The 13,778-nt window shown below is 51.2% G+C and overlaps 1 protein-coding gene across 1 annotated transcript in view; it reads left to right on the top strand.

Moving 5' to 3' along the window:
- CNTFR (ciliary neurotrophic factor receptor) overlaps nucleotides 1–13,778 on the top strand; it is a 359,131-nt gene that overhangs the window by 314,182 nt on the left and 31,171 nt on the right. The window contains exon 6 of the mRNA XM_065406943.1: nucleotides 5,598–5,761. Coding sequence (XP_065263015.1) covers nucleotides 5,598–5,761 — 164 coding nt within the window. The remainder of the gene's footprint in view (nucleotides 1–5,597; nucleotides 5,762–13,778) is intronic.

The raw sequence follows: 13,778 nt of genomic DNA on the forward strand, positions 1-13,778 counted from the left end.
TGGGGCTCAGAGGGCGTAGCTGCATGACGCCCGCTGTTCATCAGATGCCCGCAGAGAGGCCAGCCCTCAGAGAGAGGGTCTGGGACTGAGAGAGGCTGAGGAGGCTCCGGTTGAACAGGGTCCTCGGCGCCAGGGGTCCCTCCGCTGCTGAGTCCCAACTTGTCACTGATCGTGACCTGGCCAGTCGGTTGCCATGGAGATGATTGTCCAGGGGGTGTATTCAGAGTGGTGGTGGAAGTCATGTCATCCGCAGATACTGAAGGCCAGACAGCCATTTTTGGCCTGATCTCTTGTGTAACACAGGCCAGGAAGCCGTCTCCAAAATGGGTGTGACGATACCTCCTGCACAGGCTTGCTCCCTGAGACTGAGGCAAAGCCCGGTGGAGTCAGAGGCCATCTTTGTATTGGTGTCAGTGGGCTCTGGGCCAGTCCCCACTCACCCTGAGACGATAGAATTGCTCTCCCGTTGTGAAAGTGCGTTGTCGAACTGCCTCCCACCCTGCTCCATGCAGCTGCGGAGGGCTGGTGCCTGTTTGCAATGCTGTGGTGAGGGAAAGAGATCGCGTAGCCCGTTGAATTGTTCTGGCATCACTACCCTTGAGTTGAGAGCAGAACCGGAGGGATTCGCTCACCGGTTTGGTTTGGAAAGGCCCACGCTGGTGCGCAGACAGGAGCACACAGCTGCTCAGGCAGGGTTTGTTTTGCAATCTGGCTGTGTCCGGCTCCCCGGTTCTGGGGCATATCTGTCTAACCAACTCCCCAGGAGAGTATTAGCCTGAATGGGGAGACAGAACACACAGCTAGGTTCAGGCGCCCTGCAACTTCTGGGCTTCTCACCTGTTCAATAATTAACACGCTGTTAATTACCACAGAACATAGGGAGCAGGTTTAAAACAAACAAAAGGAAGTATTTCTTCATACAACGCACAGTCAACCGGTGGAACTCCTTGCCAGAGGAGGTTGTGAAGGCCAAGACCATAACAGGGTTCAAAAAAGAACTAGATAAATTCATGGAGGATAGGTCCATCAATAGCTATTAGCCAAGATGGGCAGGGATGGTGTCCCTAGCCTCTGTTTGCCAGAAGCTGGGAATGTGCGACAGGGGATGGATCACTTGATGATTACCCGTTCTGTTCATTCCCTCTGGGGCACCTGGCATTGGCCACTGTTGGCAGACAGGATACTGAGCTAGATGGACCTTTGGTCTGACCCAGTAGGGCCATTCTTATGTTCTTATGTTACGTTCTTAACACACTAATGCTCTCGCCCTGACCTTGGCCTTTCATAGACTTGCTAAAGCAAATGAAAAGTTTTAGAAGTTGGGAGTTCATAGACTCATAGACTCATAGACTTTAAGGTCAGAAGGGACCATTATGATCATCTAGTCTGACCTCCCGCATGGTGCAGGCCACAAAAGCTGACCCACCCACTCCTGGAATAATTCTCTCCCTTGACTCAGCTGTTGAAGTCCCCAAATCATGATTTAAAGACTTCAAGTCGCAGAGAATCCTCCAGCAAGCGACCCCTGCCCCATGCTGCGGAGGAAGGCGAAAAACCTCCAGGGCCTCTGCCAATCTACCCTGGAGGAAAATTCCTTCCCGACCCCAAATATGGCGATCAGCTGAACCCCGAGCATGCGAGCAAGATTCTCCAGCCAGACCCTCCGGAAAAAAGTTCTCGGTAGTAACTTTTAATATCCCATCATTGACCATTGTTACTAATTACCAGCGATAGCACGTTATTGACCTATTGACTAAAATCACGTTATCCCATCAAACCATCCCCTCCATAAACTTATCAAGCTTATCAAGTTCAGTTCAACAATGCTTGGCGGGACACCGCCCCATCCCCAAGAAGAAAATGGCCCGTCTATAAGTATAATGACTGATTTGCTATCGATACCCTAATACATCTTCAGCTTTAAAAGCACTTTACAAACCTCAGCTAATTACTCCTCACTCAAAATGCCTCTGAAGTAGGTGAGCAAATATTCCAGTACCCCAAACTAGAGCCAAAGGGGAAGAGGCTGAAAGTTGGGGGAAGAAGGCAAAACATGGGACTTGTGCTCTGGGTGAGCACGAAGAGTCAGTAACCGGCCTGGGTTGAATCCTGATGTTCTCAGTCCTTCTGAAACCTAAATCTTCATCAAAGTCGATGCACCAAATTCTGAGGCCTTTACTCAATTCTTACTCAGGCCAAACTCCCATTGAAGTCAGCTCGGTTGAGTAACGAGCACCAGCTTTGGCCCTTCGATTTCATAGGAACATAGGATGTCAGACTGGAAGGGACCTCCTGGGTCATCCCCTTAAAAGTAATGATTTGGGGTCAGGATTGAACACAGATGGCTTAGAAGTGTACCATACAAGTGTCTATAACTCATTACCAGTCACCTCATCTCACCGAGTCCTCAAGTACAATGTCTGTCTGTCTATCTACCTATCCCCCATGTACATCTGTCTGTCTGTCTGTCTGGCCCTCCTCGCTGTAGTACCTGTTGCTTCTAATCTGTACCGGAATAAGCATCTGCTATTCCACATATTTACTGTATGCTTCATAAAACATAGATTCATAGATTCATAGATTCTAGGACTGGAAGGGACCTCGAGAGGTCATCGAGTCCAGTCCCCTGCCCGCATGGCAGGACCAAATACTGTCTAGACCATCCCTGATAGACATTTATCTAACCTACTCTTAAATATCTCCAGAGACGGAGATTCCACAACCTCCCTAGGCAATTTATTCCAGTGTTTAACCACCCTGGCAGTTAGGAACTTTTTCCTAATGTCCAACCTAGACCTCCCTTGCTGCAGTTTAAACCCATTGCTTCTTGTTCTATCCTTAGAGGCTAAGGTGAACAAGTTTTCTCCCTCCTCCTTATGACACCCTTTTAAATACCTGAAAACTGCTATCATGTCCCCTCTCAGTCTTCTCTTTTCCAAACTAAACAAACCCAATTCTTTCAGCCTTCCTTCATAGGTCATGTTCTCAAGACCTTTAATCATTCTTGTTGCTCTTCTCTGGACCCTTTCCAATTTCTCCACATCTTTTTTGAAATGCGGTGCCCAGAACTGGACACAATACTCCAGCTGAGGCCTAACCAGAGCAGAGTAGAGCGGAAGAATGACTTCTCGTGTCTTGCTCACAACACACCTGTTAATACATCCCAGAATCATGTTTGCTTTTTTTGCAACAGCATCACACTGTTGACTCATATTTAGCTTGTGGTCCACTATAACCCCTAGATCCCTTTCTGCCGTACTCCTTCCTAGACAGTCTCTTCCCATTCTGTATGTGTGAAACTGATTTTTTCTTCCTAAGTGGAGCACTTTGCATTTGTCTTTGTTAAACTTCATCCTGTTTAACTCAGACCATTTCTCCAATTTGTCCAGATCATTTTGAATTATCACCCTGTCCTCCAAAGCAGTTGCAATCCCTCCCAGTTTGGTATCATCCGCAAACTTAATAAGCGTACTTTCTATGCCAATATCTAAGTCATTGATGAAGATATTGAACAGAGCCGGTCCCAAAACAGACCCCCGCGGAACCCCACTCGTTATGCCTTTCCAGCAGGATTGGGAACCATTAATAACAGCTCTCTGAGTACGGTTATCCAGCCAGTTATGCACCCACCTTATAGTAGCCCCATCTAAATTGTATTTGCCTAGTTTATCGATAAGAATATCATGCGAGACCGTATCAAATGCCTTACTAAAGTCTAGGTATACCACATCCACAGCTTCACCCTTATACACAAGGCTCATTATCCTAGCAAAGAAAGCTATCAGATTGGTTTGACATGATTTGTTCTTTACAAATCCATGCTGGCTGTTCCCTATCACCTTACCCCCTTCCAAGTGTTTGCAGATGATTTCCTTAATTACTTGCTCCATTATCTTCCCTGGCACAGAAGTTAAACTAACTGGTCTGTAGTTTCCTGGGTTGTTTTTATTTCCCTTCTTATAGATGGGCACTATATTTGCCCTTTTCCAGTCTTCTGGAATCTCTCCCGTCTCCCATGATTTTCCAAAGATAATAGCTAGAGGCTCAGATACCTCCTCTATTAGCTCCTTGAGTATTCTAGGATGCATTTCATCAGGCCCTGGTGACTTGCAGGCATCTAACTTTTCTAAGTGATTTTTAACATGTTCTTTTTTTATTTTATCTGCTAAACCTACCCCCTTCCCATTAGCATTCACTATGTTAGGCATTCCTTCAGACTTCTCGGTGAAGACCGAAACAAAGAAGTCATTAAGCATCTCTGCCATTTCCAAGTTTCCTGTTACTGTTTCTCCCTCTTCACTAAGCAGTGGGCCTACCCTGTCTTTGGTCTTCCTCTTGCTTCTAATGTATTGATAAAAAGTCTTCTTGTTTCCCTTTATTCCTGTAGCTAGTTTGAGCTCATTTTGTGCCTTTGCCTTTCTAATCTTGCCCCTGCATTCCTGTGTTGTTTGCCTATATTCATCCTTTGTAATCTGTCCTAGTTTCCATTTTTTATATGACTCCTTTTTATTTTTTAGATCATGCAAGATCTCGTGGTTAAGCCAAGGTCGTCTTTTGCCACATTTTCTATCTTTCCTAACCAGCGGAATAGCTTGCTTTTGGGCCCTTAATAGTGTCCCTTTGAAAAACTGCCAACTCTCCTCAGTTGTTTTTCCCCTCAGTCTTGATTCCCATGGGACCTTACCTATCAGCTCTCTGAGCTTACCAAAATCTGCCTTCCTGAAATCCATTGTCTCTATTTTGCTGTTCTCCCTTCTACCCTTCCTTAGAATTGCAAACTCTATGATTTCATGATCGCTTTCACCCAGGCTGCCTTCTACTTTCAGATTCTCAACGAGTTCCTCCCTATTTGTTAAAATCAAGTCTAGAACAGCTTCCCCCCTAGTAGCTTTTTCAACCTTCTGAAATAAAAAGTTGTCTGCAATGCAGTCCAAGAATTTGTTGGATAGTCTGTGCCCCGCTGTGTTATTTTCCCAACCTATATCTGGATAGTTGAAGTCCCCCATCACCACCAAATCTTGGGCTTTGGATGATTTTGTTAGTTGCTTAAAAAAAGCCTCATCCACCTCTTCCACCTGGTTAGGTGGCCTGTAGTAGACTCCTAGCATGACATCACCCTTGTTTTTTACCCCTTTTAGCCTAACCCAGAGACTCTCAACACTTCCGTCTCCTATGTCCATCTCTACCTCAGTCCAAGTGTGTACATTTTTAATATATAAGGCAACACCTCCTCCCTTTTCCCCCTGTCTGTCCTTCCTGAGCAAGCTGTACCCGTCCACACCAACATTCCAATCATGTGTATTATCCCACCAAGTTTCAGTGATGCCAACAATGTCATAGTTGTATTTATTTATTAGCACTTCCAGTTCTTCCTGCTTATTGCAACATATCCACAAAGTATAAGGCAGAATCTAGAAGCTACATGGCCATGTTGCACAGCTAGCTGATATTTTGTGAGTGGCAAAATGTACCATGGGAGGAAGCTACCTGCGGTGTGTTTGTACCTGGAGTAGAGCTAACCCAACCCTGTATTGTGAAATAGCATGAGAATGGGCTAAGAGTATAAGGTGTAAAAAGACCTTTCTGTATTATTCCAGTAAAGCCGGACCCTCCAGAGAACGTGGTGGCCAAGCCAGTATCCAACAACCCCCGGAGGCTCGAAGTGAGGTGGCAGAACCCTTCCTCTTGGCCTGACCCCGAGTCCTTCCCGCTCAAATTCTTCTTGAGGTATCGCCCCCTCATCCTTGACCAATGGCAACATGTGAGTGACCTCTCAATCGCCTTCACTGAGGGCCAGATGGTGGGGGGAAGGCTGTGGGGTTGTTGTGTTGTAGAGGCCCAAGCCTGCAGCCCCTCCTTACCTGCTTTGAAGTCAGTGGAGTTGAGGGAGGCACTAAATGCCTCAGAATGGGCCTATGGCTTGGGAAGGACTTTGGACAGGAGGTGCTTGGGAACGAGAAGGGGCTTTATTGCTGCGAAGGCGATGTTACCGCCTGGTAACCAGCTTGCACAAAATGCACATTTGATTCTTTCCTTTATGTCAGGCCAAGCAAACGCAACCAAGGCCTGGCGTCTCTTTTAAGTCCCATTCCGCCGTCAAACCACTCCCCCACTCTGCACTGTAATACGGGGCCAGTATCTATTTTCCATACATATGTTCTACATAAAACTTGCCCGCTGAGATGTAAGAGACATTTGAAGTGTAAATGTCACCGCATTTAAATGCGCTGTGCCATGTTAGATTCCAAACCGGAGATAAAAAATATCTTGTGCCACAACACGCTGTACTGTCAGGGACACAGCCTTTGCTTTGACGTTATCGTAGTTTTACTTTTATTTCTTGTTTCTTTTTTTTTTTTAAAAGAAAGTTGTCAGTGAGGTTCTTAGGACAGAAGTCCGCTGTTAGCTAGAAGAACAGGGATAGCACTGGTAACGGCATTTGAGTGGTTTCAGAGTAGCAGCCGTGTTAGTCTGTATCCGCAAAAAGAACAGGAGTACTTGTGGCACCTTAGAGACTAACAAATTTATTTGAGCGTATCCATTCAACCTTTGTCTTCTCTTCTGAGACTGGCTGACTATAATCCCAATTAGGGCGATGTTTGGTGGTGGGCTGTGTGATGGGGAGATTATTAGCTCACCGGCAAATGGAGCAAGGCCAACAGCTTGATGGTAGACATGGATTTCAGATATGTTTGTAGAGCTGACCCGTGTTTCTTTGTCAGACGGGTTTTTTTGGATGAAAAAAGATCTTTTGAAGGCAAAGAAAATTTCTGTGTCAATTTTTTTGGTCCTTAGATGTTTTCTTATTTTTTGACCAGGCAAAAATGTGTAGTTTTGTTCCCAGTTGAAATTTGTGTTTCTTTTTTTGAAAACCAAGAAATTCTTGGTTTCTGGGGTTTGGGGAGGGGAGGGGGATTTTTGTCCCCTTTTCTTTCTCTTTACCCCACCCATTTTTCCACTGGAAAGCAGGGGGGTGAAGAGGGGAGGGGTGTCTAACAAATAACACCTACAAATAAAACTTTTTTTTTTACGTTTTTGAACATTTTCATAAACAAAAAAAAATTATGTTTGAAATGCAAAATTTGGTTTCACTTGGTAAAAAATCAGAAGACTCCAGGGGAAGTTTAAACAAAACAATTTTCTGACCAGCTCTGCCCTTTTGGCTCATTGCAGGAATTACATGAGCAATCAGATGCTCTTTCATCTGTTACTGTATTGTTTTGGGACGGGAGTAACTTGCCTGTCCACACCAGCGACAGCAACAATCCTGCTGCCTGCAGCTCCCTGGGCCAGGATGGCTATGTCCGTCTCACTATGAGCTCTCAAGTTAGGCCGGCCCACTCAGTCTGATTGCGTGCCTGAGTGCCGGTCATTTTATGCTGCACCCCAAGAGAAAAGGGGACTTGGCAGTTTTCCAGCTTCCTGGAGTCTGTTAAATATGATTGCTGGCATTTGAAACTATGTTAAGAGTGGAAGGATGGTCCTATGGCTAGGGATGCTAGCCTCAGACATGGAAAACTGGTTCAAGTCCCTGCTCCGCCACCGACTTCCTGTGTGACATTGGGCAAGTCACTTAACCTCTCTGTGTGTCACAGTGGGGATAAGCACACTTTGTACTTCACAGAGGGGCCATGAGGCTAAACGCATTAGAGGCTGTATGGTGCTCAGATACCAAGGCGAGGGGGTCCATCTCAATACGTTAGGTGAGAATTCTCGGTAAAAATACAGACAATCCATCCCCGCTGTAACACCCCAATGTGATTCATCGCTGCAATCTGGAGGTGATTCTCCATTGCATCTGGGAGTGGAGACATAGACGAAAACAATCCTTTCCCCCATATTGCGTGGCTTGGCATTCCTGTTTTAAGAACCAAAGTGTCTGATCCAGAACTGCTGGTGTTCCAGGCTTTTTCCCTCTCTGCCATCACTCATGCTGTGGCTGCATCATTCTTCTGTCTTGTTTGTTTATATATTAAAAAAAACCCAAAACCTAATTGTGAGTGACGTGACACCGGTCGCTGAAGCGGGTCAAATAATGCAAAAGTGTGTTTGGGAATAATTCGCTCCGTGACTGACAGCCAACATTTGCCGACTAAGGTCCTGGGCTCATTATTAGACTGTCTGTCAAGCCAGCTGGAGAATGAAAAATACGATTTGTGAATAAGCGGAATGAAAATGCCGCTGTTCATCAGGTGAATTATTTGCAGTGATTAATTCAATCAGCTCTTTAAACTCAGATTGGGGTAGCACTGCAGGGCCATGCAAGATTCCCTACACAGCTCTGTCAAGCCACTTAAATTCAGAGCTGCAGCACTTCTTGCCAGCCCAGCCCTGGGCTCCCCCTCAACATACACACAGCTTTGCATATCCACCACAATCCCAACCCACAACCCGCCTCCCTGCCATTCCAGTTCAGGGACACCCCACATACACACAGAGCCCTGGGCATCTCCTCCTCCCCCCCTCGCCGCCACAGCTTTGTCGATGCACCACAGTCTCACCCACCTGGCTCTGCCAATGCATCTTAATCCCAACCTGCAGCAATTCCTGCTATGCCAGTCCTGGGATGCTGCTGGCCGGTGACCAGCGTGACTGATATGAGGCCACCACACGTGCCAAGCCTGCACTGAAGACAGGCAAGAGGCGGCCCTGAGCTCCTGGTACCGTGCCAGGATGTCACTCGCCCCATGACCAGTTCAGCCGGGTGCTGTGAGGCAGTTGAATAAGACACTCTGAGGTTTCATTTGCCGAGCAGGGTTGCTGGGCACTGAATGAGAGGCCGTTCCTCTGCCCACAGCCTGAAGGGGACGAGCAGGTGTTGACTGGCACCTCTGAAAAAGGTGTGACGTGCAAATGGTTAATGAGTGTAAAGTGTCACAGACAGGTCTCTTCTCTGCTGCATACTATGTCGTTCCCAGGTGGCACTAGCCCTCCCCTCCCTAGGGGAGTCTAGGGACCAGTCTACCCTGGACTAGGGCATGTTCCAGGAAGGGGAGGTGCATCCCAAGCCATGTGGCATGTCCAAGCTGCCCTGACAGGCTGTTTGGCTGACACAGGGGTGTAAGGAGCTATCGGTATAAACACAAGGTGCCCTCCCATGCTCAGCTCCCCGCATGGCCAGGTCATTACACACAACCTGACTGCCGACCGTGGGAACGTCCATCACAAAGTGTCCCGGCAGGTTAATAAAAAGGAGGCCAGGTGGAGAAGGGTGGAACTCTGCCAGCAGCCACAAGAAGCAATTAAACCATATGCTGGCACCCAGGGCCTCATGCTAACCACCATTCTCAGCCCCTTCTTCACCTTCCCACCCGTCCCACACACACTTAACCCCCTACCTCATTTAAACCCCTTGCATACACAGGAGTCAGCTAATGGAAGTCCTGCCTGCCACCTACTTAGGTTGCATCCCCCACCCAGCCTTACTTTGTGCCACAGGGCTGTCACCCAGCAGGGCGCAGGGACGTGCCAAGGTGGAGATGGGAGCAGGCCAACTTATTAAACATTCCCAGGGTGAAGAGAGGGATTCCCGGGGCAGCAGCCTCCGGGCACACGACAGAAGGACTGCAAGAACAACCCGGACTGGCTGGCTGAGCTGCAGGTTACAAGAGGGCCTCGGGAGTGACTGGCTGTGGACAGGAACGTGCATTCAGACTCTGCTTGCGTGCATCATTTGTTGGCAGCAAAAGCAATTCCCTCCTCCCCCTGAAGTGTGTCTGATGGCCGCCCGAGAGCAAAGGGCTCCTTCCCCTATTGCCTGCTTTGCCAAAGATTTTCACAGAATCAGAGAATATCGGGGTTGGAAGGGACCTCAGGAGGTCATCTAGTCCCACCCCTTAGGCTTTGCTGTGCTGGGGTGATTTGCACAGTCCGCTCTAAAATGCTGCCCTGAAGGTATCAACGGGAACGGACTGGCTGTGGCGTGGGTGCTCCAGGCCCTGGAGCACTGCCCAAAGCATCCAAGTGCCCATTTTACAGATGGGGAGAGTGAGACGCAGGAAGCTGCTGTCTCAGTCCAGGTAACGCAGCAGATCGGGGCCTTCCCAACAGGATCTGGCCCTCCATGTACAGGCCAGAGACCCACCCTTGCCCCACACATCTGAGGAGAGGAGGGGCTGGCTCAGACGTGGGCCCCACTTGGAAGCATCCTGGCACCCATGACAGTCAGCTGCTGGCTGCTTCCAACTCAGCCAACTGGCCATCAGCAATTAGCTGTGTCCCACCTCCGAATTGCTACGGGGCCCTCTCCAGTGCAGGGCTCCAAGGATTTGCCCTCATTCTGCCCCGAGGCCCCGGATACCTAGCATCCTCTATGGGCAGGTAGAGGAGGGGCTGGCTACAGCACCGTGTGGCTGGGGCCTGCGCTGCTGGAATTCAAAGACCCAACAGGCTAACGCTTCATATAGCAACAAGTGAAGGTCTCCAGCCATGGGGCAGGGACAGGACAGAGTTAAAGCAGGTATGAGAACCCGAGTGACTCCACATTAGAACCTGAGTGACTCCACATTAGAACCTGAGTGACTCTGTATCAAAATTGCTTAGTTTACACAAGTAGTGAGATGGGGGCCGACGGCGCTCCCGAATGGCCAACTCTACGCACTCAGCCTGAGATGTGACTCAAGCCAGGCTCCTTCCTGCTGCTGTCTCATCCCTCAGCCCCAGACCGCTGTGAGGTTGAACTCAATCCTTTAGGCCTGGGAATTATTATCAGTGTGCTAAAAGAAGGAGCCCCAGGCTGCCCCTCGCCCGAAACGCGGGTGTCTGTGCACACTGTTACGTGTGGTGGACGCGTGGCACGTTGCAGCACCTAAGACACAGCTGGGACACACATGAGCGGCGGGTATAATAGGCCAGGGGTGGCTAAACCTCCTCAATCCCAGGCCGTGGCCCTACCCACATTCTTCCGCAAGGCCCTGGCCTTGCTCTGCCTCTCCCCTGAAGCCAGCGGGGGCTCAGCTTGGGCTGACGGCCTGGGGCAGCTCAGGCCAGTGGGCACTCGGGCCGGCCAGTAGGGTTACCATACGTCCGGATTTTCCCGGACATGTCCGGCTTTTTGGTAATCAAACCCCCGTCCGGGGGGAATTGCCAAAAAGCCGAACATGTCCGGGAAAATGCCAGCATTACTGAAGCGGCTGGGGAGGGGAGTGTTTGTTCCTTCATTCCCCAGGGGACATGTTTGTGTGTCTGCATTTTCAGAGGAGTTGCGGGGAGGATCGGAACTTTCAACAGGACGCAGGTCTGGGGAGGTGGCATATGATCATGGGAAAGCCAGGCGTGGGCAAAGGCAGAGATCGTGTATGCTCTGCTCGCCGGGACCTGGCTTGTCCAATTCCTCTGCACCTTTGGCACCAGCGGAGCCAAGATAACGTGCCGCGCCTGCCTGGCTCCGGGGAAGCCGCCTCAGCCGCAGTGGGGATTATTATGCCCGGGTGGCCGGGCCACGGGGGAAGAGGCGAGGTGGTTCCTGGCGGGGAAGTTCTCTCCCCGGCTGCTCCCAGCCAGGAGAAACCGACCAGCCAGCCCGACCCCAGCGCATCCCCAGCATGCTCCGCTGGCCCCGGCCTGCCCCGAGCTCCCCCCCGGGGGACTGCGCCCGCCCTGCCGGGCCGACAAGGCAAAGAGCGGACCCCGGCTGGGCGTGTGCCCCGCGGCAGCCGGCTGAGAAGGAGCCAGGCAGAGCGAAGGAGAGCCAGGGGGGTCCCGGCGGAGCGGGACCAGCAGGGCAGGGAGGCGGCAGGAGCATCCCCCGAGCAGCCGCAGGGCAAAGCCGCCCGCTTCAGGCTGGAGGAGCTGACGCTGAGCAGTAGCACCTTCGCGCTGACCGGGGACTCGGCGCACAACCAAGCCATGGTGCACTGGTTGGGCCACAACAGCAGCGTGAGTAGACCCAGCGCCGCGGCGGGGGGCGGGATGCAGACCGGGGGGCGCTGCAGCGCCGGGTCTTGGACAACGTGCAGAAAGCGGGGCTGGGCTGGTGGATCTGGCTGGTCTCTGGCCCTTCGCATCGGGTGTCACTCGGCAGTTTGCAGCCGGGCGAAAGTGCTCCCAGTGCCTTTCTGCTGCAGCAAAAGTGTTCTTCCCCCAGCCCCAACAGCCACCTGCGTTGCACTCTCCTTGCTCTTAACTGGGTGAGGCCACCGGGAGGTTTGGAGAGAGGGCAGGGGTGGACTGGAGAGGAGAGAGCAGTATCCTCCGGGCTCCGGCTGCGCTGGGGAAGCGCCCGGCCGGGGGCGCAGGGTCTGGGGGCTGCCCGGCCAACCGTGAAGCCGGTAGCGCTCAGGCAGCTGTCTCGCGTGGCTGGGAGGGAGGAGGAGGAATGCGGGGCGCTCAGGGGAGGGGGCGGAGTTGGGGCGGGGACTTTGGGGAAGGGGCGGAGTTGGGCGGGGCCGGGGCGGGGAAGGGGCGGAGCCGGGGCGGGGGAAGGGGCAGGGCCAGGACCCGTGGAGTGTCCTCTTTTTTTAATGCTTAAATATGGTAACCCTACCGGCCGGCAGCCAGGGGTGGCTCAGGCTGTCCGGTGCAGCTGGGGTGGACTGGCCGGCTGCCCGGAGCTCAGGACACCTGAGGCGGGCTGGTGTTTGGAGCCACTCGGCTGGGGCTCCTCCAGCTGCAGTGGGGGGCTTGAGGCTCCGGCGTGCGAGGGGGGACAGAATGGGTGGGGTAGGGGCGGGACCTCGGGCAGAAGGGGCGGGGCCAGGGCTAGCCTCCCCAGACGGGGGGTTCACGCGCCAGCCATGGGGACACGTCCCTTCCCCAGCACTCTAGGCTGACAGCCCCATCAAAGGTAGAGTTAATTTCATGATGGGTGGCAATCAGTTCTCCCTTCTAGCCTGCCCTGATGAGCTCACCCCAGAGAGCCAGGGGACTGGAAAGCCGGGCTGCTCCTTTTCGGCTGCCAGGACGGAGAGATGGGATGTATTTGCAGACGAAACCGGTTTTTTTATTCTCCCCTCTTGGCAGAACCTCACAGTTTGTCTCCTAAATATAAAACATTAAATATTTAGGGTATCCTTTATTTTTCTCCGGCTTTTAAGTTGGTAATTCAAGCCAGATTAGCATGGTTTCCTCCTCCGTTTTATAGCCCCGTCCTGGCCTCCAGCGAGCTTTCCTAATGCTCTCAGATGTTCCTCTAATGGATTACCTAGGCTGGAACTGGATACTCTGCCCTAATGGATTGCTAATAGCCTGTTTCTGGTTTTACAGGCTCCTTCAGTTAACTCACAACAGCAGCAGCGATCGCTGCCCTCGTACATACTGTATCCCGGCAAGCGCGCTGGCTCTCACACATGGAGACGATCACACACCTCTGCAGACACACACACCGAGGTCCCGTCTGCATGAATGTCCACATGTGTGCATGAATGTAGACACCCACACTCCATCCATAGGCCAACTCCTAGGCACACTTCCATTCACATTTGCCCACACTGCTAAAGCCCCCACGAGAGGCTACGTTGATATAAAAACACCCAGATAATGCAGTGCTGTCACTACAGTGGCATGCACACACCAGAGGGAACCTCCAAGCGGAGCCATGTAACGCACAGTCACCCCCATCTAGTGGGGAGCATGCAGGGAGTGGGGCGATGGGCCCTGCAATGGAACTATTCACATCCTTAACTGCTTTGCTGGATCAGGGCTTTAGTGTGGGACCCTCTTCAGTGTCACCTTGCTCCATCATGTAGCATCAGGGAATAGAACTCAGGGCCCCTGGTTCTGAAAGCCTAAGTCTGCCACTCAAGGGAAAGGGACTCCTATGACACATAGTCGAGCAGTTT

Source organism: Emys orbicularis, chromosome 6 (assembly GCF_028017835.1).
Source record: "Emys orbicularis isolate rEmyOrb1 chromosome 6, rEmyOrb1.hap1, whole genome shotgun sequence".
NCBI classification, from domain to species: Eukaryota; Metazoa; Chordata; order Testudines; family Emydidae; genus Emys; species Emys orbicularis.